Genomic DNA, 25,048 nt, shown 5'->3' with positions numbered 1-25,048 from the left:
GCTAATTCCCAATAAATACAAAAAGAAATATCTCAGATGAGTGTCTAGCAATAACAGATCTAAAAGTTTATTACTATGTCTTCAGGACTTACTTTATTTCAATTTGACTCTAGTGGAATTAGATAAACTATTTATATACTTCTCTGACAATTCTAGTCTCAGGTACTTTGTCCTATATTGAATGTAGGGCATTTATTCACCTCATGGAATTAATTGCAGTTCTTCCAAGTTATTGATTAATCCTATTATTTAAAGGCCTCCTTAGCAAAAGTAGAAAAAAATTAGAGGAATACTCTACAACTGCTGTTTTTGGATTGTAGCTTATGGGTATGATATATTTTGTTCTTGAGTGAGTTACATGCAGAGTAGTTTCCAATCCCCTCAGAAGTAGTCATACCCAGTGAAACTTCAATGAGGTACCATGTGGTTTTCTGTTCTATCATAACAGAAGTATGTAGGATCTTCAATAATAGCTTATCATCATCATTTTAGGATGTGTGACCCTGGCTTGGAAATGGTTTATGAATCTATGGGCGCTCACCTGGAGGAAGTTTACCAAATAACTCCCATTGACACCTGAGAGAAAACTCTGATTCCCCTTCATGTTCAAAAATGTGCATATTTCATAATATCTCCCCAATACGTTTTGAATCATATAATTACTTTCATATATGTACAAATGTTTTGTACATGTATGTAGATGTGTGTCCTTCTGACACATTTAGAGGTATATATGTATGTATAAAAATACATATGCATACATGTGTATGCATCTTTGATGTAGTTGAGCATTTTTCCCATGTCTACTGTATTTATTTAATTCCACACTACCTTCATTTTCCTCCAGCATTACCATGTCTGTTCCAGGATATTCCAAAAGAACACTACTTCTTAGTGAATATATTTTTTTTCATATATACACAAACACAGTCAGAACTAAATGATGCAGTGTAGAGAATGTGGTGAGGATATGCAGCTGAAGATTTCCGTGAACCACCTGGCCTATGGCCAGGACAATTCTCTCTCACACGCCAGTCCCACAGCCACTTGGACCCAAGTAAACACTCAGAGGCTTATATTAATTAGTACTGTTTGGCCCTTAGCTCAGGCCTACCACTGCCTCGCTCTTACATTTAAACTAACCCATAGTACTTACTTATGTTTAGCCACATGGCTTGGTAACTTTTCTCAGTTCTTCCTATATATCTTGCTTCCTCTTGTCTGGATGGCAGCTGCTAACTCAGCCTTCTTCCGAGAATTCTCCTCTCTGCTTTTCCCTCCTATGCTTGCTTCCTGGCTACTTGCCAATCAGCATTTTATTTATTAACCAATCTGAACAACACATTCACAGCATACAAAGCAGTAATATTGTGTTCATATTTTCTAAACACTGGACTTTGAGATTTGATATCCTTCTTAGAATATACTTTTTCCACAGGAGAAATTCTATTCCTTAGGATCATGAATTGATTCTTAGCATTTAGTACCATACTTTCATTGTCAAGAAAAATGTTGAGTTGTGTAGATTTATCAGGTGTCCATGGACATGACATTGAAAGTACATAGCAGTTTATGCAGGCATGGAATTTTGTAATAGTGCTGTGAAATAATGTTGTTTTGTACAATTACAACTAATGATGCCTGTGGGTATAAGGATCAATATATAGAAAACTGTTTGAAATGCCATGCCTACAGAGATGTTGTCAAAGAAGGACTGATTCTGGGTTCATTATTACTTAGCCTTATATATTAGGCTAGGTTAATACATTAGGAATTATTTTTTCTCATTAAAATGATATATGTTTCTTTAAATAAAAAATTGAAATATTAACACACCTGTAGGAAATAAGGATATAATACACTAGGATATGATAACACCGGGTAAATTTTACATTTGAAGGCAGTGGTACAATCATCAAGTCTGCTTGATGTTTTTCATTGTGTTAGCTCTGATTTCAATATGAACAGAACATGATGATGATGAGTAAAATAATTGTTATATTAATGGTACAGGGACTATTTCTAAGAACAAAACAATGTAAAAATTAGTTTAAAAAAACAGATTTTCGTCTGGGAAAGAGGCAATATAGCAACAGGTGGCAGAGCAGAGGAGGATCTACGGCATCGCCGCCTGCAAATCCTGCTCCAAGTGCAGTCTATGGCCCATGCTGAGGAGCCCAAGGCACTGGCAAGAAGATTGGCTGGGCACAAATAGTGAAAAAACTGGCAAAGAAGAATTACGACTTCCACTACATACATTTGAGGTAGAAATATATGTATGTATGAAAATACATATGCATACACGTGTATGAATCTTTAATGTAGATGAACATTTCTCACATGTATACTATACTTATATAATTCTACTCTTCTTTATTTTTCCTCCTGCAGTACCATGTCTGCTCCAGGATATTCTAAAAGAAATACTACCTCATACTGAATTTACATTTTTCATACATACACAAATATAGTCAGACTAAATGATGCATTGTAGAGAATATGGTAATTATTAATGAATATTATTATTTTTAACCTTTGGAACTGAAAAGTCTCACAATGTCATTGTTAAATAACCTGCTTCTATCTGTCTTAGCATCCATCTTTTCTCCTTAGCTTTTCTGATTAGTTTGTCAAGCCTAGAGAATTTCCACTACACACTGGCATGAAGATATGTGTTGTCATGCTGCTACCCTTGTTTGGTTGTTTTTTGACTTTGGATTATATTTTTGGTTGGTGTTCATATTTTCTAAACATTGGGCTTTGAAATTTGGCATCTTTCTTAGAAGACACTTTTTCCATAGGAGGAATCCTGTTCCTTAGGATCATGAATTGTATCTTAGCATTGAGTAACACACTTTCTTTGCCCAGACAACATGTTGACTTGTGTGGATTTATCAGACAACTGATAGACATGACATTGTAAGTACATAGCAATATGTCCAGGTATGGAATTTTGTACTAATGCTGTAAAATGATGTCATTTTGAAGAGTTAAAACTAAAGTTGACTGTGGGTATGGGATATATAGAAAACTGTTCAAATGGCATGCCTTCAGAGATGTTGCCAAAGAAGGAGTGCCTCTGTGTTCACTAATTCTTAGCCTTTATGTATCAGACCAGGCTAATACATTGGGAATTATTTTTCCTCGTTTAAATGATATATGATTCTTTTAATTAAAAAAATGAAATATTCAGTCATGTCTGAGGGAAACAAGGATATAATGCCCTAGGATGTTCTAAGTCCTGGTAAGCTTTATATTTGAATGTGGTGGTACAATCAAGTCTGAATTGATGTTTTCAGTTGTGTTAGCTGTGATTTTATATGAACAGCCCGTCATGATGATGATGATGAGTAAAATAATAACTATATTAATGGTCCAGGGGACTATTTCTAAGCACATACAATGTAAAAATTAGTTTAAAAAAAAAAAAGAGATTTTCATCTGTTTAAGAGGCAAGATGGCGACAGGTGGCAGAGCAGAGGAAGATCTGCAGCAGGGCCGCCTGCAGATGCTGCTCCCCGCGCAGCCTATGGCCCAGGCTGAGGAAGCCCAGGGCACAGGAGAGAAGATGGGCTGGGCACAGGTAGTAAAGAACCTGGCGGAGAAGAAGCACGACTTTCGTGAGCCTTGGCGGGGAGAAGGAAGGGGCAGAGGTGCGGTGGTCAGGCTGGGCAGCCCCGCAGGCCTGGCCGCTCCAAACCCCGGCATCTTCCCACCTGCTGGCCGCGGGGACCCGAGGGGCTGCAGTAGAGACCCTGCGGGCTACGCGGCAGAAGCTTGCAGGATGCAGGAAGCAGGAGACGGGAATCAGAGGAAGATGGCTGAGGTGGCAGTGGGAGCGGAGGCAGCGGCAGCGGCAGCGGCGGCCATGGCGTCCCCCTCCCCCGCCAGGCCTGGCGAGACCCAAGATGCAGCTGCGGAGATAACACTGCAGGATGAGCCAGCAGCGGCCATGCCTGGTAAGGGCCGCTTCCTTGTGCGCATCTGTTTCCAGGGAGAAGAGAGTGCCTGTCCGACCCGGGATTTCGTGGTGGGCGCGCTCATCATGCGCTCCATCGGCATGGATCCTGGGGACATCTATGCTGTCATCCAGATCCCTGGCAGCCGCGAGTTCCATGTCAGCTTCAGATCTGCAGACAAGCTTGCCCTGTTTCTCCGCACCTATGAGGAAAAGCGGGAGCTGGACGACTGCTGGGAGAACTTTGTCGTGCTGGGGCAGAGCAAGACCGGCTTGAAGACCCTCTTCATCCTGTTCCGGAATGAGACTGTGGATGTGGAGGATATTGTGACCTGGCTCAAGCGCCACTGCGACGTGGTGGCCTTGCCAATGAAAGTGACTGACAGGTTTGGGATCTGGACTGGGGAGTACAAGTGTGAGATTGAGCTGCGCCAGGGGGAGGGCGGAGTGAAGCACCTGCCTGGCTCCTTCTTCTTGGGAACGGAGAGGGGCTACAGTTGGTACAAGGGGCAGCCCAAGACGTGCTTCAAATGTGGTTCCCGAACCCACATGAGCAGCACTTGCACGCAGGACAGGTGTTACAGGTGTGGGGAGGAGGGGCACAAGAGCCCTTACTGCAGGAAGATTGTCATGTGCAACCTCTGTGGCAAGGGAGGACACATGTTTGCTCAGTGTCCCAAAGCAGCTCACAATTCCATGCGCTTCTGCCTGCCAGGTTGAATACACAGCCAGCTTACCCACTTAAGTGCCAAAACATTTTTTTATTTCTTTAGGCCATTTTTCTCTCTATGCCTTTTGAAAACCACGTGTGCTCCCTTTCAGCCTGTTTAAAAAGGAATATTCAGAACTGTTGTGTGAAGATATCTTGCCTCCCCCCCAGCCCCCTCCCCAGCCATACACACCTTTCATATTCCGTTTTACGTTAGTTTTGGTACTTTCGTCAACACCCTGTCTGCCTCTGTACTATTTAATAACTCCCCCCTCATTCATGTCTCATTAGAAGATTTTTGCTCTTCGGGCTGCCTTGCTCATTTTCATGTCTCAGCCCTGGGTACATGGCCCAGTGCCGTGATAGGCATTCAAATAAGTCTTTATTGAATCAAAAATGTAGTCGACTAGCTCTCTCTAGAGTGCCTACCTTGTGCAGCTCTCTGCTGGCCTCTTTCCATTTGCTGCTTCTATGTGATATGAAAATTTGTGAAAACAGTGTTGCTCAAAATGTGTAATCCAAATAAGCTCTGAAAGATGGCCAAGGGCCTCTCGACACATTTAAAGCTATCTCCTTTGTGACAGCTCCTTGTGGCTCAGAAGCCTTATTTTTGTAGGAGCCTGGAGCCTAGGCAGTACTTCTGGGAAAGACCCAAGAGGTGGTTTATGTTGGATTTTCTTTCGGGAACTTGCTTTTGTTTTGTGTATTGATTTGAGACAGGGACTCACTGTGTAGCCCTGAGTGGTTCGGTACTGGCAGCATTCCTGAACCAGGCTGCTTTCAAACTTACAGTGATTTTCTCAACTCTGCCTCCCCGAAGGATGTTTTAAATTAACCCCTTGGTTTTCCAGCAGATGAATTGAATCCAAAGTTAAAAGTCTGGGTTAAAGTACACAGCGGTGTGGTGCTTCAGACTGTCCACAGTAGAGTCCACTGCCCCCATATCTGATGCTCATCCCAGTACCCCTCACACTTCACGACAGTCTCCTTGACAATGGTGGGCCAAGGAAGTCTCTCTCCAGGCGTGTGGTCCCTGCATGAAGCTGAGACACCAGCCCCCGAAAGAGCAGAAAGAGAAGCTTGTCTTGCCATTTCATAGTAAGGGACCTAGGGAAAGGACCAGCGAACACACTGCAGGCTGCATGCATGCATCAGTCCTTGGAGTGAGTGCCACATCTTCAATGTTCCACTGTCACTGTCAGCATTGAGAAATGGTTACCCTCAGGAAAGAAACTTGCCAGACTTTTACATTTGCACCTCTGCCTCATTTACTAGGAACCCCAGAGAAGTTAGAGAGAGAGATCATCTGAAACCTTCGACCTCTGATGCTCAGGAGAAAGGTGGTTTTAACCCAGAAGCATGAGTGATCTATAAACTGGAAAATGTTCTTGGGGAAACAGACCAAGAGAGAGGGCCTGAGTCAACTAAGTGTTCTCAAATTAAAGTGAAAGACAGTAAGCTGCTTTTTTCAGTTTATGTCTTCTCTTTGCAGTTTTGCTATTTTCTTGTGGCTTAGAATGTAAAACAGAGGTTCAGATTTGTTCTCAATAAATATTTATCTTTCTTGCCCATGAAAAATGTTGAGTTGTGTGGATTTATAAGGTGGCCATACACATGACTTTTTAAATACATGGCATTGTCTGCAGGTGTGGAGTTGTGTAAAGGTGCTGTAAAATGATGTCATTTTTGAGGAATTACAACTAAATTTGCCTGTGGATATAAGGATAGATATAGAAAAAACTATTTGAAATGGAATGCCTTCAGAGATGTTTTCAAAGGAGAACTGTCTCTAGGTTCACTATTTCTGAGCCCAATGTATCAGGCTAGGTTAACACAAGGGGAATTATTTTTCTCATTTAAATGATATATGTTTCATTAATCAAAATAAATTGAAATATTCAGTAATGCCTGTGGGAAGCAAGGATATAATACCCTAGGATACACTAATTCCTGATAAGTTTTTACATTTGAAGGTGGTAGTACAATCATCAATCTGCCATGATTTATTTTTCCTTGTGTTATTTGTGATTTCGATATAAACAACACATTATGGTGATGAGTAAAATAATAGCTACATTAATGGTTCAGGGGACTGACTCTAAGAACAAAACAGTGTAAAATTAGTTTAAAAAACAGATTTCCAGTGCTGGGGATTTAGCTCAGTGGTAGAGCGCTTGCCTAGCAAGCCCAAGGCCCTGAGTTCAGTCCTCAGCTCTAAAAAAAAAAAAAAAAAAAACACCTGATTTTGAAGAATGATGATAGATTGTAATTTAATGGAATTTTGAAGTTTTGTTATAAAAGACTCCTCAGAATTGATGAAAAGGATTTTGAATATTGAGCAAAGTATTTTGTGAGTATTTATGGAACTTTGAAACCAAATGTTTCATGTATGCAGAAATATATGGAACCACACATAAATGCACACATACAAAGGAAAAATTTTAAAAAGTATATAAGAACTATGAATATTATGCTATAATACAAAAACCTCAAAATATTACATAATCATTAGGAAACAGTAAGTTAACATATCCAAACTGCCTGTGTTCAGAGTATGACTAAATGTACCATTACTATTTACAAAGTAGCATCTTATTTTGGTCATTATTGTATATATATATATGGCAGAAAAATATTTATTGGAGTGGTAAAAATTAAGAATCTATCATTGCAGTGAGGAAATGACATGACATATTGGAAATTGTCAGCAGCAAGTGCAATCTTCAGCTCAGAATCACAATCAGCCAACAGCAGGCAGAAAGTGGGGGTTGCATGTATGTAGCCAGGAATTCAGCCCAAGCAATGGATACAGGATTTCCTACTATTTGGCATGGTCTGGGTTTTTTTTTTTTTATGTTGTTGTTGTTGTTTGTTTGTTTGTTTGGGTTTTTTGTTTGTTTTTGTTTTTTGATAATTGGAGTCATAGCCCAGAGTAAACTGCCCTTTTATTTCTTGCACACATTCAATTTTGCTGCTTCTGTGGCAGCACATGTACATTTAGGTGGAAGGGAAAAATGAAACAACATCTCTGATGGAGATCTCCAAGGTTACCACAGGATTTGCCTCCTTTCCTGGAACTGAGATGATTGTCCTTATTGGTTCTTATTCTGGGCTAAATTTGAAAGCACACAGTCCTTCAATCAGAGGCAAGGAGTGCTAATAAAATTGTCAGAGGTACTGCTTCTTACCAGTCAGGCTCTTGCTATACTCCAGCACATAATTTGTCCTGGGTATAAACAATTGCCGACTATATTGGCCCAAAAAAGCAGATTGCTCCTGACTTCTACAGGAGACAGAGCCCATGCAGTTTAGCAAGGCCAGGATTGTTTGATTCCTAGGAGCACAGCTCTAAGTCCCCTGCTGATGTCACCTGTGCAGCAAGTAGGATCCTGCTTCTGAAGCTATAACTTCTCTTTAAAGATGTGATATCCTAGTCTCAGTCTAAAAGTGCTGCACTATAAGCAAGGAAGATAATCCAATTCAGGATTTACTACCTGGCACAGAAAAAGAGACTCCTGCTCTTTCCTATCCTAGGGAGATGCACTATGAGAATAGCTATGCTATTGTCTCTTTTATCAAGTTACCTTGAGTCGCTGAAAGTATCAACAATAAATGTTCCAGACACTAGCTTTTCAGTAACTAGAGTCCTGGATGGACAAAAAGAATTTTACTTGAAATGAAATTTACTTCTTATAATCCTTTTGTCATTTAGAGTCTCAGAGGTACAACTTTCTAATGTCAATGGGTATTGTCAATTCCTTGCAACACATAGAAAATCTTGGACCTTTTTCTTTTTTTCCTTCTCAGCCCATTCCTCTCTATGACATCAGGTGAGGCATGAACTTTATTGGAAATCAGTTATTTATTTATAGTGACAGTAAGGTATTTCATGCTCCCTTGAGAGTAATTAATAGCCCCAATTTCTTTCTTCTTGTTTCTGGTGTCTTCATATGTTTAGAACTTCGGACGGCTAATCTTGTGTCTGATAACTCACATTCTGAATTTCTATGAGGGATAGGAAATTTGAGACTGGAAAATTTTGTCATTATTAGAATGACCCCCCAGCTCCGAATCTGTTAGAATCTTTCTGGAGCATTTTCAACACAAATACCTGAGGCTTGTGCTTAGCATCATGAAAAAGCCATTTCACATCATAACATAGTTACCCAAAGCCTCTAAGTTTCTATAGAAATAGACCCCGGCATGTCATTGTGTTAATTCCCTATTAATATGAAAAGAAATATCTCAGACAAGGGTCCAGTGATAACCAGACCTATCAGCTTATCATTATGTCTTCAGGACTCACTTTATTTCAACTTGACTTCAGTGGAATAAGGCAAATAATAATCATAGTTCTCTGACAAATCAAGTCTCTAGTTCTTGGGCCTTTTATGAGAGTATGCTATTTATTCACCTTATGACATTAATCGTAATCCTTGCAAGTAATTGATTACTTCTATTAAATATAGGCCACTATGGCAAAAGTAGAAAACATTAGAGGTCTATTAAATATGTGCTGTTTTACATCATTTTGCTCATGACAATGAGACATTTTGTTCTTGCTGGAGTTATATGCAGAGTAGTTTTTCCATTCCTACCCCATGTAGTCATACTCAGTGAAGCTTCTAATGAGATACCATGTGGATATCCATTCTATGAAGACTTTAGTATGTAGAATCTTCAGTAATAGCTTATCACCATCATATTAGGAGTACTAACCCTGGTTTGGAAATAGATTGTGAATCACCAGTGGGGGACTATGGGTGCACACTTGGCCAAGATGTTAACCAAGTAATTCCTTACAGACATCTGAGAGAAGACTCTGATTCCCCTTCATGGTCTAAGATGTGCAGTTTTCGAAATATCTCCATGATAAAAGTTGAACCATATCAATTACTTTCATGTATGAATAAATGTTTTCGTATGTGCCTCCTTCTGACACACATTTAGATGCATAAATATATATGTATGTATAAAAATACTTATGTACACAGGTGTATGAACATTTATGTAGCTGAGCATTTCTCACATTTGCACTCATTTATATATTGCCACTCTTTTTCTTTTTCCTCCTGCCTTAACATGTCTGCTGCTGAAAATTCCAAAAGAAACATTACTTCTCTTGAATTTATTTTTTCATACATACACAAGTATAGTCAGAAATAAATGATGCAATGCACAATATGTGGGGAGGATAAATGAACATTTTTATCTTTGTCCTTCTGGAATTGAAAAGCCTCACAATTTCATTTTGACAAACCTGCTTCTATCTGTCTTAACATCCATCCTTTTTCCATAGCTTTTCTGGTAAGTGTGGCAAATCCAGAGAATTTAGAATATGCTCTGACATGACGATATGTGTTGTCCTGCTGCTACCCTTGTTTGGTTTTCTTTACTTTGGATTATATTTTTGGTTTGTGTTCATGTTTTCTAAACATTGTTGCTTGAAATTCAATATCCTTTTTAGAAGACACTTTTTTCCACTAAAGGAATCCTATTCTTTAGGATCATGAATTGTATCGTAGCATTGAGTACCATAATTTCATATTCCAGGAAAAATGTTGATTTGTGTGGATTTATCAGTTAGCCATATATATTACATTACAAGTACGTAGCAGTTTCTGTAGGTGTGGAATTTTGTAATAGTGCTGTAACACGATGTCAGTTTGGGAGAGTTACAACTAAAGTTGTTTGTGGCTATAAGGATAGATATATAGAAAACAGTTAGAAAAGACAGAGATTGCCTTCAGAGAAGTTGCCAAAGAAGGACTTCCTCTGAGTTCACTATTTCTTAGCCTTATGTATCAGGCTAGGTTAATATATTGGTAATTATTTTTCCTCATTTAAATGAGATACGTTTCTATTAATCAAAAAAGATTGAAATATTCAGTCATGTCTGTGAGAAACAAGGATACAATTCCCTAGGGTATGTTAAGTCCTGATAAGTTTTTTCATTTGTTGTTTGTTTGTCTGATTTTTTTTGAGACAGAGTTTCTCTGTGTAGCTTTGCGCCTTTCCTGGAACTCGCTTTGGAGACCAGGCTGGTCTCGAACTCACAGAGATCCACCTGTCTATGTCTCATAAATGCTGGGATTAAAGGCATGCACCACCACCTCCAGGCCTGATAAGTTTTTTCATTTGAAGGTGGTGGTACAATCATCAATTCTGCCTTGATGTTTTCAGTTTTGTTAGCTGTGATTTTGATTTGAACAACACATAATGATGATGAGTAAAATAATAGCTATATTAATTGCTCAGGGGACTGTTTCTAAGAACATAACAATGCAAAAATTCGTTATTAAAACATGATTATCAAGAAGAACGATGACAGAATGTAATTTAATCGACTTTTGATGTTTTATTTACAGGAGACTCCTCAGCATTGTTGACATTCCCTATGTGTTGTGCAAAATAAAACCCAAACAAACAAACAAAAAAAACCAGCAGAGACACTTGATATATTCTATTCTTGGCTTTTATTTAAGCATTCAGAAATCAAGTGATGAAACTGATCAAGTGCAAGAACCGATTCATAGACATGGAAAGATGTCAATATTGTTTACAATAGGGAACATCTGTGTGATCTCAGTAAAATATCCCTTATAATTATATTTTGCTTATTTGCTTCTAATAAGCAAAGCTGATTAGAAGGCTCCATCAGCAAACTGGCTACTTGGAAATACGATTAACTGGGTTCTAATTCCAGAACACACATATGAAAAATGAGACATACACACATCACCATCCAATCACAGGACACGAGGCACACACAGTGTGAGTAATCTCATGGAGTTTCCCTGGCAAGCTTGGTTAACATGTTTGACAAATTCTCTACTTGTGTGAAACACTATGTCAATCTTAAAATGCTAGGACACCTGTGCATTCAACAATAACTGATGGATCTTCTAGCACCATAGTATGAGTTTGTATATATAAATGTTTCAATATAAGCAAACCGATGTCCTACTACATGCTGAAGAAGGATCATTAAACAAATAATGTCAGATTGGCCTATAATATTTAATGAGCTGATGAAGAGGGCAAGTAAGAATTTCACATGTTTGTTAGCCCTGAGAGTCTGTCCATGTTCTAATTGATGGCCCCACAGAAAAGACAAAACAGGGGCTTTCCCTAAACTCATGTGTCATGAAACAGAGAATAAATGTATGAACTAAGGACAGAGTACTGATGATGATTAAAGCAGAATTCTACTAGAGGAAATGCAGTGAATTTTTAAATTTTTCAAAATATCTAAATTTGTATATGACAGCTGAGTAAAGTGTTTTGTAAGTATTTATGGAACTTTGAATCCATATGCATGCAGACATATGAGGAACTACACATAAAAGCATACATACAAAGGAGAAAATTTAAAAAGTATGCAAAAGTTATAAATATTACATTATAATACAAAAACCTCAAATATTACATAATCATTAGGACACAGTAAGATACCATATCCAAACTGCCTATGTTCAGTGTATAGCTAAATGTATATACTATTACTATATACAAAAGTAGCATCTTATTTCAGTCATTATTGTACGTGTGTGTGTGTGTGTGTGTGTGTGTGAAATATATTTATTGGTGTGATATAATTAATGAATCTATCATTGCAGTAGAGGAAATGGCATGCTGTATCATAAACTGTCAGCAAAGGACTTCAATTGGAAGCACAGAATCAAAATCAGCAAGCAGCAGGGAGGGTTGCATTTATCTAGTCAGGAATTTGGCCCAAGCAATGCATACATGATTACCTCCTAGTTGGCATGGGCTGTTCTTTCGTTTAGTTTTTAAAATTTTTTTTGATAATTGGTGTCAGAGCCCAGATCAATTGCATATTTTTCCTCTGGCACACTTTCAATTTTGCTACTTCAGTAGCAGCACACATACGTTTAGGTGGAAGGGAGAAATTAAACAGCATTTCTGATGGAAATCTCCAAGGTTACCACATGATTTGCCTGCTTTGATGGAACTGAGATCAGTGTCCTTATTGGTTCTAATTCTGGGCTCATTTTGAATGCACACAATCTTTCAAACAGAGGCAAAAGGAGTGCTAAGAAAAGTGTCAGAGGTGGGGCTTCTTACCAGTCAGGCTCTGGTTATATTCCAGGACACAGTTGGTCTAAGTATGACCAAAGTCTGACTCTATTGGCCCAGAAATGATAGACTGCTCCTGACATCTACAGGAGACAGAGCCCATTCAGTTTAACAAAGCCAGGATTGTTTGATTCCCAGGATCACAGCTCTGAGTCCACTGCACCTGCCACCTGTTCTTCGAGTGGTATCCTGCTTCTGAAGCTACAGCTTTTCTTTAAAGGTTTGATATCCAGTCTCAGTCTAAGTGTTGCATTATAAGCAAGGAAGATAATCCAATTCAGGCTTTAGTACCTCACACAGATAGAGTCCTGCTCTTTCCTATGCTAGGGATATCCACTGTGGGAATAGCTATGGTATTGTCACTTTTATCCAGTTACCTAGAGTCACTGAAAGTATCAAGCAATAACTGTTCCAGACACTAGCATTTCTGTCATTAGAGTTTCTGGATGGGCCATAAAGAAGAGCACATGACATTTATTTGTTATAATCCTTTTGCCATTTAGAAACTCAGAAGTACACCTTTCAAATATTGGTCGGCATTGTCAATTCCTTTTGACACAAAGGAACTCTTGGACATGATATTTGTTGCCTGTTCAGGCCATTCCTTTCTATGACGTCAGTCAAGGCATAAAGTTTGTAGGAAATCAGTTATTTATTTTTAGTAACAGTCAGGTATTACATACTTCCCTTGAGAGTAATTAAGAGCCAAGATTTCTTTCTTCTTTTTTTTTCTGAAAATTTTCTTTTATTCTATGAATATTAATTTTCTTTCCAAGTTTTCTTTTTTTTTTTAGTAAATTTATTTTACAACATCATTTAGTTCAACATAATAGCCACAGATTCCCCTGTTCTCCCACTCTCGTCCCCCTCCCCCTCCCCCCACCCTACCCCCATTCCCACCTCCTTCAGATCAAGGTCTCCCCCGAGGACAGGGATCGACCTGGTAGACTCAGTCCAGCCAGGTCCAGTCCCCCCCTCCCAGACCGAGCCAAGCGTCCCTGCATAGGTCCCAGGATTCAAACAGCCAACTCATGCAACAAGCCCAGGACCCGGCACCAACACAAAGCTGCCTCCCAAACAGATCAAGCCAAATGACTGTCTCACCCGTTCAGGTGGCCTGATCCAGTTGGGGGCCCCTCAGCCTTTGGTTCATAGATCCTGTGCTTCCATTCACTTGGTTATTTGTCCCTGTGCTTTATCCAACCCTGGCTTCAACAATTCTCGCTCGTATAAACCCTCTTCTTTCTCACTAATTAGACTCCCAGTGCTCCACCAGGGGCCCAGCCGTGGATGTCTGCATCCAGATTCCTCAGACCTTCCTTAGATAGGGTTTATGGCACAACTAACAGGGTGTCTGGCCATCCCATCACCGGAGTAGATCAGTTCCTGCCGTCTCTCGACCATTGCCAGCAGTCTTTTGTGGGGGTATCTTTGTGGATCTCCGTGGGCCTCCCTAGCTCTCTGCTTCCTCCCCTTCTCATGTGGTCTTCATTTACCACGGTCTCCTATTCATTGTTCTCCCTCTCTTTTCTTGATCCAGCTAGGATCTCCCACTCTCTTTCCCTTGACCATCGCCCTTCATTGTTCCGACTCATGACCAGGCTGTTCATGTAGATCTCATCCATTTCTCCGTGTCTTTTTTGGGGTCCCATTTTCCAGGTAGCCTCACTGGTGATGTGAGTAGCAGTCCAGTCATCCTTGTTCCACATTTAGCATCTTCCTATGAGTGAGTACATATCCCATTTTTGGGCATATACCCAAGAAATGCTCAATCATACCACAAGAGCACTTGCTCAGCTATGTTCATATCAGCATTGTTTGTAATAGCCAAATCCTGGAAACAACCTAGATGCCCTTCAACTGAAGAATGGATAAATAAATTGTGGCACATATACACAATGGAATACTACTCAGCAGAGAAAAACAATGACATCATACGGTTTGCAGACAAATGGATCGATCTAGAAAAAATCATCCTGAGTGAGGTGACCCAGACTCAGAAAGACAAATATGATTTCTTTCTTCTTGTATCTGGTATTTTCATATGTTTAGTAAATTTGAACGCTTCTTCTTGTGTCTGAAAACTCACATTCTGAATTTCTATGACAAATATGAAAGTTGAGATTGTAAAACATGGTCATTAAGGAATGATAATCCAGCTCTGAATCTTTTAGAATATTTTTGGTACCTTTTCAACATGGATACAGGAGACTATAGTTCAGCTATATGAAAAAGGCATTAAACATCATAACATAGTTAACCAAAGCCTCTAAGGGTCTATCGAAAGAGGCCCCTGCAATCATTGTGTTAATTCTCAATTAATATGAGATGAAATTTCTCTGATGAGTGTCAAGTAATAACCAGATCTATAAGTTTATCACTATGTCTTCAGTACTCACTGTATTTTACTTTTGACTCCAGGAGAATGAGTGAAATAATTGTTTAACATCTATGACAATTCTAGTCTCAAGTTTTTTGAATTTTTTGAGTGTAGGGCATTTATGCACTTTATAGAACTAATTGTAATCCTTGCAAGTAATTGATTACTTCTATTACAAATAGGCCACTATGGCAAAAGTAGGAAAAAGGAGTACTCCACATTTGCTGTTTTCTTGGCATGTAGCTCATGAGCATAAGACATCTTGTTCTTGCTGGAGTTATATGCAGAGTGGTTTTCATTCCAATTACATGTAGTCATTCCCAGTGAAGCTTCTAATGAGGTATCATGTGGATATCTGTTCTATGATGACTTAAGCAAGTAGGATCTTCAGTAATACCTTATTATGATCATATTAGGAGGTGTAACCCTGGTTTGGAAATGGTTTGTGAATGACCAGTGGGATACTATGAGTGCTCCCTTAGCCCAGAAGTTAACCAAATAACTCATTACTGACACCTGAGAGAAAACTTGGATTCCCCTTCATTGTCAAAGATGGGCAGTTTTCACAATATCTCCATGATATGTGTTGAACCATATCAGTTACTTTCAATTATGTATAAATGTTTTTTGTATGTGTATGTCAATGTTCCTCCCTCTGACTCATGTTTAGTGGTATACATATGTATGTATAAAAATACATATGCCTACTGGTATATGCCCCTTTATGTAGTTGAACATTTCTCATATGTGTAATGTATTTATCTCTTCCACTCTTCTTTCTTTCTCTTCATGCATTACCATGTCTGACCCTGGAAATTCCAAAAGAAATACTACTTCTTAGTGAATTTATTTTTTTCATACATACACAAATATAGTCAGAACTAAATGATGCATTGCACAGTATATGGTGAGTGTAAATGAACATTTTTATTTTTGATCATCTGGAATTGAAAGACCTCACAATGTCATTTTGAAAAAACTGATTCTATTTAACTTAGAATCCATCATTTCTTCCTTGCAGTTCTGCTAATTGTGGACAGTAGAGAGATTTTCCAGTGTGTGCTGGCATGATGATATGTATTTTCACGCTGCTACAATTGCCTGGTTTTTCCTTTACTTTGGATTATATGTTTGGATGGTGTTCATATTTTCTAAACATTGGTCTTTGAAATTTGATATCCTTCTTAGAATACATTTTTTGCAAAGGAGGAATCCTGTTCTTTAGGATCATGAAATGTGTCTTAGATTTGAGTAACGTACTTTCTTTGCCCAGGAAATATGTTGAGTTGTGTGGATTTGTCAGGTGACCATAGACATGACATTGTAAATATATAGCACACTAAATACATAGTGTGGAATTTCATAAAAGTGCTGTAAAATGATGTTTTTGGAGAGTTACAATGAAAGTTGCCTGTGGTTATAAGGATAAATAATGGGAAAACTGTTCGAAATCACATACCTTCAGAGATAATGCCACAGAAGGATTGCCTCTGGGTTCACCATTTCTTAGCATTATGTATCAGGCTATGTTAATGCATTCAGAATTATTTTTTCCTCATTTAAATGATGTATGTTGTTTTAAACAAAAAATTTAAAATATTCAGTCAAGTCGGTGGGAAACAAAGATATAATACCCTAGAATATGCTAAGTTCTGACAAGGTTTTACATTGGTAGTTGGTGGCACAATCATCAAGTCTGCCTTGATGTTTCTCATTGTGTTAGCCGTGATTGTAATATAAATAGTTCATGATGATGATGAGTAAAATAATACTTATATTAATGGTTTAAAGGCCTGTTTATAAGAACATGACAATGTAAAAAATAGTTTAAAAAACCCATGAATTTACAGAAGATTGATAAGAGAATGTAATTTATTAGAATTTTAAGGTTTTTATTTATAAGAAACTCCTCAGCATTAATTAATTTTAGCATATGTTGTAGTTAAAAAAATAAATCCAAAACAGAAGAGACACTGTATTTATGCTTAGGTTTTATTTAAGCATTCTTTTATTTAAGCATTCCAAAATCATATGTTGAAACTGAGCAAGTAAAAGCACTGATTCATAGATATGTAAGATGCTGAGTATGTGCTTACATTAGGGAACATCTGTGTGTTTTCAGACAAATATCCCCTATGTTATATTTTGATTATTTGCTTCTAATAAGCCAAGCCTAGTAGAAGTCTCCATCAGCAAATGGGCTCCTTGGAAATATGATTACCTGTATACAGGCATCACCATCCAATCAAAGGAGAGGAGGCATATGTAGTGTGAGTAATTTCATTGAGTTTTCCTGGAGAGCTTGGTAACATGTTTGGCAAATTCTCGCCTTGTGTGAAATACTATGTCAAGCTGACATTGATAATACTCCTGAGCATGCAACTGATATTTGATGGAATTTTTAGCACCCTTGTATCAGATGAGTTTAGTACATACATAATTGTTTCATTATGAAGCAAACCAATGTTCTACTTCATGCTGAAGAAGGATCATTAAGCAAATACTGTCAGAGTGGCCTATACTAATGTTAATGTGCTGATTAACAGGTAAATGCAGATTTTTGCACGTATGGTAGCTTTCAAAGTCTTCCATGTTCTAGTCGCTAGCCCCACAGAAAAGATTACAGAGGGCTTTCCCTGAACTCAGATGCAAAAGAGAGGAACTATATGAACTAAGAACAGAGCACTGATAATGGTTAAAGCAGAATTCTACTATGGAAAATGCAAAGAATTTTTAAATATTTTCAATATATCTGTATTTTTATATAAATAATGAGCAAAGTATTTTGTGAGTATTTATGGAACTTTGAATCCAAAATGAATGCTACATGCATGCAGACATATGAGGAACCACACATAAATGCATAATACAAAGGAAAAAGTGTAAAAGTATATAAGGATTATAATTATTACACTATAGTACAAACATCTCAAAATATTACATAAACATTAGGATACAGTAAGATAGCATATCCAATCTGCATATGTACAGGTTAGGGCTCAATGTACCATTATTATTTACAAAAGTAGCTTCGAATATATGTGTGTGAAATATACTTATTGGAGTGAAATAATTAAAGAATATATCATTGCAGTAGAGGGAATGATATGACATATAAGAACTGTCAGTAGGAAGCTGCAATCCTCAGCACAGAATCACAATCAGCCAACAACAGGCAGAAAGGGAGGGTTGCATATATGTAGCCAGGTGTTTAGGCCAAGCAACAGATACATGATTACCTCCTAGATGGCATGGGCTGTTTTTGTTTTGTTTTGGATTTTTTTTTTTTTTTGATAATTGGAGTAAGAGCCCAGATCAATTGCAATTTTTCGTCTGGCCCACTTTCAATTTCACTGCTTTAGCAGCTGCACACTTACATTTAGGTGGGAAGGAAAAGGAAACAGCATCTCTAATGGAGATCTCCAAGGTTACCACAGGATTTGTCTCCTTTGCTGGAACTGAGATCATTGTCCCCATTTGTTCTTATTCCAGTCTCAATTTGAATGCACAAGTCCTTCAATCAGAGGCAGGGAATGTCAATAAAAGTGTCAGAGGTACTGCTTCTTACCAGTCAGGCTCTTGCTATACTCTAGCACATAATTTGTCCTGGGTATAAACAATTGCCAACTCTATATTGGCCCAAAAAAGGCACACTGCTCCTGACAACTACAGGAGACAGAGCCAATGCAGTCTAGCAAACTCAGGATTGTTTGATTTCCAGGAACACAGCTCTGAGTCTCCTGCTGATGTCACCTGTGCAGCAAGTAGGATCCTGCTTCTGAAGATACACCTTTACTTTAAAATTATGACATCCCAGTCTCAGTCTAAAATGCTGCATTATAAGCAAAGAAGATAATCCAATTCAGTCTTTACAAACTGGCACAGAAAGAGAGAGTCCTCCTCTTTCCTATCCTGGGGAAATATACTGTGGGAATAGCTATGGTATTGTCACTTTTATCCAGTTACCTTGAGTCGCTGAAAGTATCAAGCAATAACTGTTTCTGGCACTAGCCTGTCTGCCATTAGAGTCTCTGGGTAGACAATAAAGAATTTTACTTGAAATGAAATTTATTTGCAATAATCCATTTGCCATTTAGGATCTCAGAGGCACAACTTTCTAATGTTGGTGGGCATTGTCAATTTCTCTCGACACATAGAAAATCTTGGACCTTTTTTGTTGTTGTTTTTTGTTTGTTTGTTTGTTTGCCAGTCATCCAATTCTGCTCTACAACATCAGGTAAGGCATGAACTTAGTTGGAAATCAGTTATTTATTTCTAATGACAGTAAGGTATTACATGCTTCCCTTGAGAGTAATTAAGTACCCAGAATTTTTTCTACTTGTTTCTGGTACTCTAATATGTTTAGAACCTTTGAAGGACTAATCTTGTGTCTGATACCTCACGTTCTAAAATTTTATGATGCATAGCAAAGCTGAGACTGGAAGACTTTGTCATTATGGAATGATCCCCCAGCTCTGAATCTGTTAGAATATTTTTGGTACCTTTTCAACACAAATACAGGAGGCTATAATTAAGGTACATGAAAAAGACATTAAGCATTATAATATAGTTACCCAAAGCCTCTAAGGGTCTATAGAAAGTGTCCCATGCATATCATTGTATTAATTCCCAATTAATACAAGATGAGATTTCTCTGATTAGTGTCAAGTGATAACCAGATCTATCAGTATATCACTATGTCTTCAGGACTCACTTTATTTTAACTTGACACCAGTGGAATGAGAGAAATAATTCTTATAGTTCTTGAACAATTCTATTCTCAGGTTATTAGTCCTTTTAGGAGTATAGAACATTTATTCAGCTCTTGGAATTAGTAATCCTTGCAAGTAATTTATTACTCATAATATAAATAGGCCACTATGACAAAAGTAGGAAAAAGTAGAGTACTCTACATTTGCTTTTTTTTGGAATGTAGATCATGAGCATGAGAAATTTTGTTCTTGGTGGAGTTATATGCAGAGTAGTTTTTATTCCTATCACATGCACTCCTTCCCAGTGAAGCTTCTAATGAGGTGCCATTCAATATCTGTTCTATGATGACTTAAGTATGTAGGAGCTTCAATAGTAGCTTATCACCATCATATTGGGAGGTGTAACCATGATTTAGAAGTGGTCTGTGAATCACCAGTGCGGTACTATGGGAGGTCCAATAGCCAAGTTGTTAACCAAATAAATCCTTACAGTCAGCTGAGAGAAAACTCAGATTCCCCTTTATGGTCAAAGATGTGCAGTTTTCACAATATCACCATGATATGTTTCAAACCATATCAATTACTTTAATATGTGCATAATAGTTTTTGTATGCACATATATATGTGCCAACTTCTGACACACATTTTAAGGTAGAAATATATATGTATATATAAAATACATATGCATACATGTGTAAGTATCTTTAACGTAGTTGAGCATTTCTCACATGTTTAATGTAAGTATATAATTCCACTATTCTTTTTTTTTTTCCTGCATTACGCTGTCTGTTCCAGGATATTGATTTCTTTCAATTTTTTATTTCTCTTTTCCTCTATATCTTTATTGATTTCCTCTAATTTTTGTTAGTCTTTTCCTCAATTTCATTTTTTTTTCTTGAAAGGCATCTGGCATCTTCATGATGCTATTCTTAAGGTTGCTTTCTTCTGAGTCTTCTACATTGTGGTGTTCTGATCTTGCTGTTGGATGAGGGCTAGGTTGTGGTGATGCCATATTGCTCTTTATATTGTTGTATGTAATTTTGCCTTGATATCTGTCCATCTCCTCCTCTAATAGATATAAGAGGTTCATGTGTCTGAGCGAGTAGCTATTGGCACACTCTGTGCTTGTTGTGTCTGTGACTTAAGGGGCCCCTCTGGGTCCAATCTTGGTTCTTGGTCTAATTAAAACAGGCAGACTTTGTGTTCCAGGGAGCTGCTCTTGGATCAACCCAAGCTTGTTTATTCTGTGACTCATGGAGCTGCTCTTGGTCTTATCAGGGCTCTTGGTCCAGTCAGAACTGATAGATTCTATGTTTCAGGAAGCCTCTCTTGATTCAATGAAAGGAGGCAGATTCTGTGTCTCAGAAAACCATTCTTGGTCTAATGAGGGGTGGCAAATTCCCTGCCTCAGGTGGTTACTCTTGTTCCAATGAGCGCTCTTTGTCCAATGAGAGCTGGCAGTTCAGTTTTCCTGGCACAGGAAGTGGCTGAATTCTCAGGAGGATGGGTATAGGGGCAGGGCATGTAGATTGTAGAGTCCGGTGACAGGTCTTGGTAAGACGGGGAGGGGGGGCATCCCCCGGTACCCTGCCTGCTGGCCAGCAACTGGGACAGATTTGGGCTAGGGTTTCTATATTGGAATTTTTTAATAAAGTAAGCAGAATTAGAGGTATAATAGCTCAGGTTTTTTTCTAACTGGGAAAGTTCAGCAAGTGAGAAAGGGACATGTACTTTAACCAACCCATCCACCCTGGACACCTCTAGCAAAGTGATAATGGCTGCAAGGTTAGCCTGACTAGAGTTGTGTTACTTATCAGTTTGAGAGTGGGTGACCAGAGTATTGTGGGAGCCATAGTTGGGTTGCAATTTGGAGCAGCCCAATATCAGAGAGGAGGAAGGGGTTAGCAGAGCAGCCAAAGGGGCAGATGCCCAAGAGCAGGAGTGGGAGGTCGGATATCCAGAGGTTCATTAGCAGTGTCCAGAGCAATAGTAAGAGAGGCCTCAGGTTCTGGTTGCATAGCCAGGAGCATGTGGAATGGAGCATAGAAATCAAAGAGATAAGGTTTAGAGCTGAGATAGAAAAAGGCTTGGATGCAAGGTAACTTTCTATTTGCTCATGCACTGGCAGAAATTGGAAAATTCCCATAAAATACTGGGGTCTAGCTATCCATCAGGTGGACTTCTTTTATTGTTTTCTAAGGGATACTTAGGCCATTTTTTAGTGCAAAGGCAGAAAAGCTTAGAAGTCATTAAAGGCATTAAGCTGAGAGGCTTAAGAGTTTCCAGAGACACTGGAGAAGAGAAGTGGGGCTAATGGCATTGGAAGTCTTGTTTTCCATTGCTGTGGCAGACAGAAGATATAGAATATATTAAAAATAATAAATGTGATCAAAATACTACAATATCAGGCATCCACAAGATCAAATGTGGATTGGTGATTGGCACAAGCCACCCAAAGCTTCATCAAGCCGGAAAAGTGAGGGCTAGGGCAATGCTGCCCAATGAAGAAGGTCCAACAGTGGAAAAAAAATCTCAAACTACAGTCATGGGGTATGGCTGAGGATCTATATCCTGTGATGGAGGCCAATTGTTGCCAATAAATGGCATGGATGGTGATTCTCCCAAAACTGAGGACACCAGAAGGACACCAGATCATCTACAGTCCTTACCAGGATCCAGGGGATTGTTTTCAATGGCTGGAAAGAGAAAACTTGCCAATTGAAGTAACTGGTGTTGTGTAGAGGGATCCAAAGGGAGGCAATTGGAAAATTGGCAGTTGTAGATGGAGCATACCTCAGTAGAGGATCCTGGGTGCAGGGAGCCAGGAGGGCCTGCCTTGTTTTGACACTAATGTTATTTATTATGCAGTGCTGTTTACTGTGTGACAGAAACACAAGGTACAAGGAAACCCACTATAAGAGTTTACTAAGAAAAGCGAATAGGGAAAAGGTGCATAGGCATATGGAAAGAACCAGTGTGGATAGGGGGTGTAGGAATAGTTGGAACTTGATTTCATGGGTTCTCCAGAGCTTGCACATATGGCTACACACCATGCATGTACATAAATTACATGGTCACTCTGCTTGCAAATTACGTGATCATGCACTGTATGTTTTACATAGGATGCAAGGCCATCTTCCCTGACTGCTGGATAGGACATGCTCAATAGGTTAGCTGGGCGAGTGGCTAGAAATTCTAATACTCACCACTGTGACATCCATGTGCTTATTCAAATGGCAGTGTCAATTTTCACTAGGAATCTTAAGTCTCTCTGAGAAAATTAAGCAGTAACTTTGGCAGATATTACCATACTCATCACACAATAATCTGGGTGAACACTAAAGTTTGCACAAGACATTTATTTCTGGTCATCCCGCTATTTTGTTTCTTACAGGTAAAATTTCACTCAATTGGTTTGCATTGTCATTGCATTTTTGGCACAGAGACTTTTGTAATTTTCATTTTCTCCTTGTGAACCAATTCCATTCTATGATGACAAGTAAGGCATGGATGGGGTTTGTTGGAATTCAATTATTTATTAAGGGTGAGTGGTATTACAGTATTACATACTTCCCTTGAAAGAAATTATTTCTTTCTTTGTTCTTGGTTCTGGTGTTTTTGTATGTTTCGATCCTGTGATCCTGTGCTAATCATATGTCTGTTACCATATACTCTGTATTCCTATTTCAGATAACAAAGTTTAGACAGGAAAACATTGTGACTATGGAATCATCCACCACCTCTGAATCTGTTAGAATCTTCCTGCTGCCATTACAATACAGATGTATGAGGCTTTTAGGGCAGGAGTTTAATAAATACATGTGACATCAGTACATTGTACCCAAGGCCTCTTAGGCTCCCTATGGAGAACAAACCATCATATCATTGTGTTATTTCCCAAAGAGTGCAAGAGGAAGCAACTCTGATGAGGGATAATTGATGCAGAGATATAAGCATATCACTATGTCATTAGGACTCCCTTTATTTCTATATTCCTCTATCAAACTATGAGAGTCATAGTTTTTCATAGGTCTGTGATCATTCCAGTTTTTGGTTCTTGGCCCTTTCACAGTGTGAGGTATTTATTCCATTCCATGTAGTTAGTCATTGTCCTTATAAGTAGTTGATTACTCCCCTGATATTTAGGACACTATGGCAACAACATATCTGAATATAACTCACTCTTTTCTGTTCTAGGGCATGTGGCCCCTGAGAGAGAGAAAATTTGTTCCTACTCCAGTAACATGCAGATTAACCTTCTGCTACATCAAAGGCAATCACTCTTGTGGTGCTTCTAACTGGCACCAGAAGAACATCTGTTCTATGATGACATAAGTAGGTAGGAACTGAAAAAATAGGTTCACATCATCTTATTGGGGGGGTGTAACCACTGTCTGGAAATGGTGTGTAAAGCTTCCGTCAGGAAATACAGGTTTTCCAGAGTAATAAGGAAGAGTAGAGCAAGTGAAATCCAAAATTAAGAGAGGACAGACACAACTGGCTTTCTGGAAAGACACCTTAAATTCTTCTGCAACTTTGAGATATTTAAATTTGGCTTAAAGGCTTAGAAATCTGAGAGACATTTTTAGAGAAGCAAGTAATTTTTTTCTGAACTCTTTTTTTATTTTATAATTTAATTTAATTTTACATATCAGCCACGGATTCCCTTGTTCTCCCCCTCCCCATCTCCCCCCTAGCCCACCCCCCATTCACATTTCCTACAGGGCAAAGACTCTTCTGAGGATTGAGTTCAACCAGGTAGATTCAGTCCAGGCAGGTCCAGTCCCCTCCTCTCAGGCTGAGCCCAGTGTCCCTGTATAAGCCCCAGGTTCCAAACAGCCAGCTCATGCACTGAGGACAGGACCCGGTCCCACTGACTGGATGCCTCCCAGTCAGATCAAGGTAATCAACTGTCTCACTTATCCAGAGGGCCTGAGCCAGTTGGAGGCTACTCAGCTATTGGTTCATAGTTCATGTGTTTGGCTATTTGTCCTTGTGCTTTTTCCAACCTTGGTCTCAACAATTCTCGCTCATACAAACCTCACTCTTTCTTGCCAATTGGACTCCCAGAGCTCTACCTGGGGCCTCTCTGGGGATCTCTGCATCCAGTTCTCTAAGTCATTGGATGGGGTTTCTAGCATGACAATTAGGGTATTTGGCCATCCTATCACCAGAGTAGGTCAATTCTG

General features: G+C 38.8%; 1 protein-coding gene across 1 annotated transcript; it reads left to right on the top strand.

Annotated features, from left to right (window-relative positions):
- The first annotated feature begins 1,146 nt into the window (after positions 1-1,146).
- Positions 1,147-6,835, top strand: LOC114682550 (zinc finger CCHC domain-containing protein 3-like). The gene has a single exon (XM_028856471.1). The coding sequence runs from the start codon at positions 3,458-3,460 to the stop codon at positions 4,676-4,678; it is 1,221 nt and encodes a 406-aa protein (XP_028712304.1). The 5' UTR covers positions 1,147-3,457; the 3' UTR covers positions 4,679-6,835.
- Positions 6,836-25,048: the final 18,213 nt, after the last annotated feature.

Source organism: Peromyscus leucopus, chromosome 1 (genome assembly GCF_004664715.2).
Source record: "Peromyscus leucopus breed LL Stock chromosome 1, UCI_PerLeu_2.1, whole genome shotgun sequence".
In the NCBI taxonomy this organism is placed as follows: domain Eukaryota; kingdom Metazoa; phylum Chordata; class Mammalia; order Rodentia; family Cricetidae; genus Peromyscus; species Peromyscus leucopus.
This window is presented reverse-complemented; position numbering and strand designations above follow the sequence as displayed.

What these genes read in the sequence shown, in the direction of transcription:
- LOC114682550 (XM_028856471.1), top strand. Translation starts at nt 3,458, where the DNA reads ATGGCGACAGGTGGCAGAGCAGAGGAAGATCTGCAGCAGGGCCGCCTG.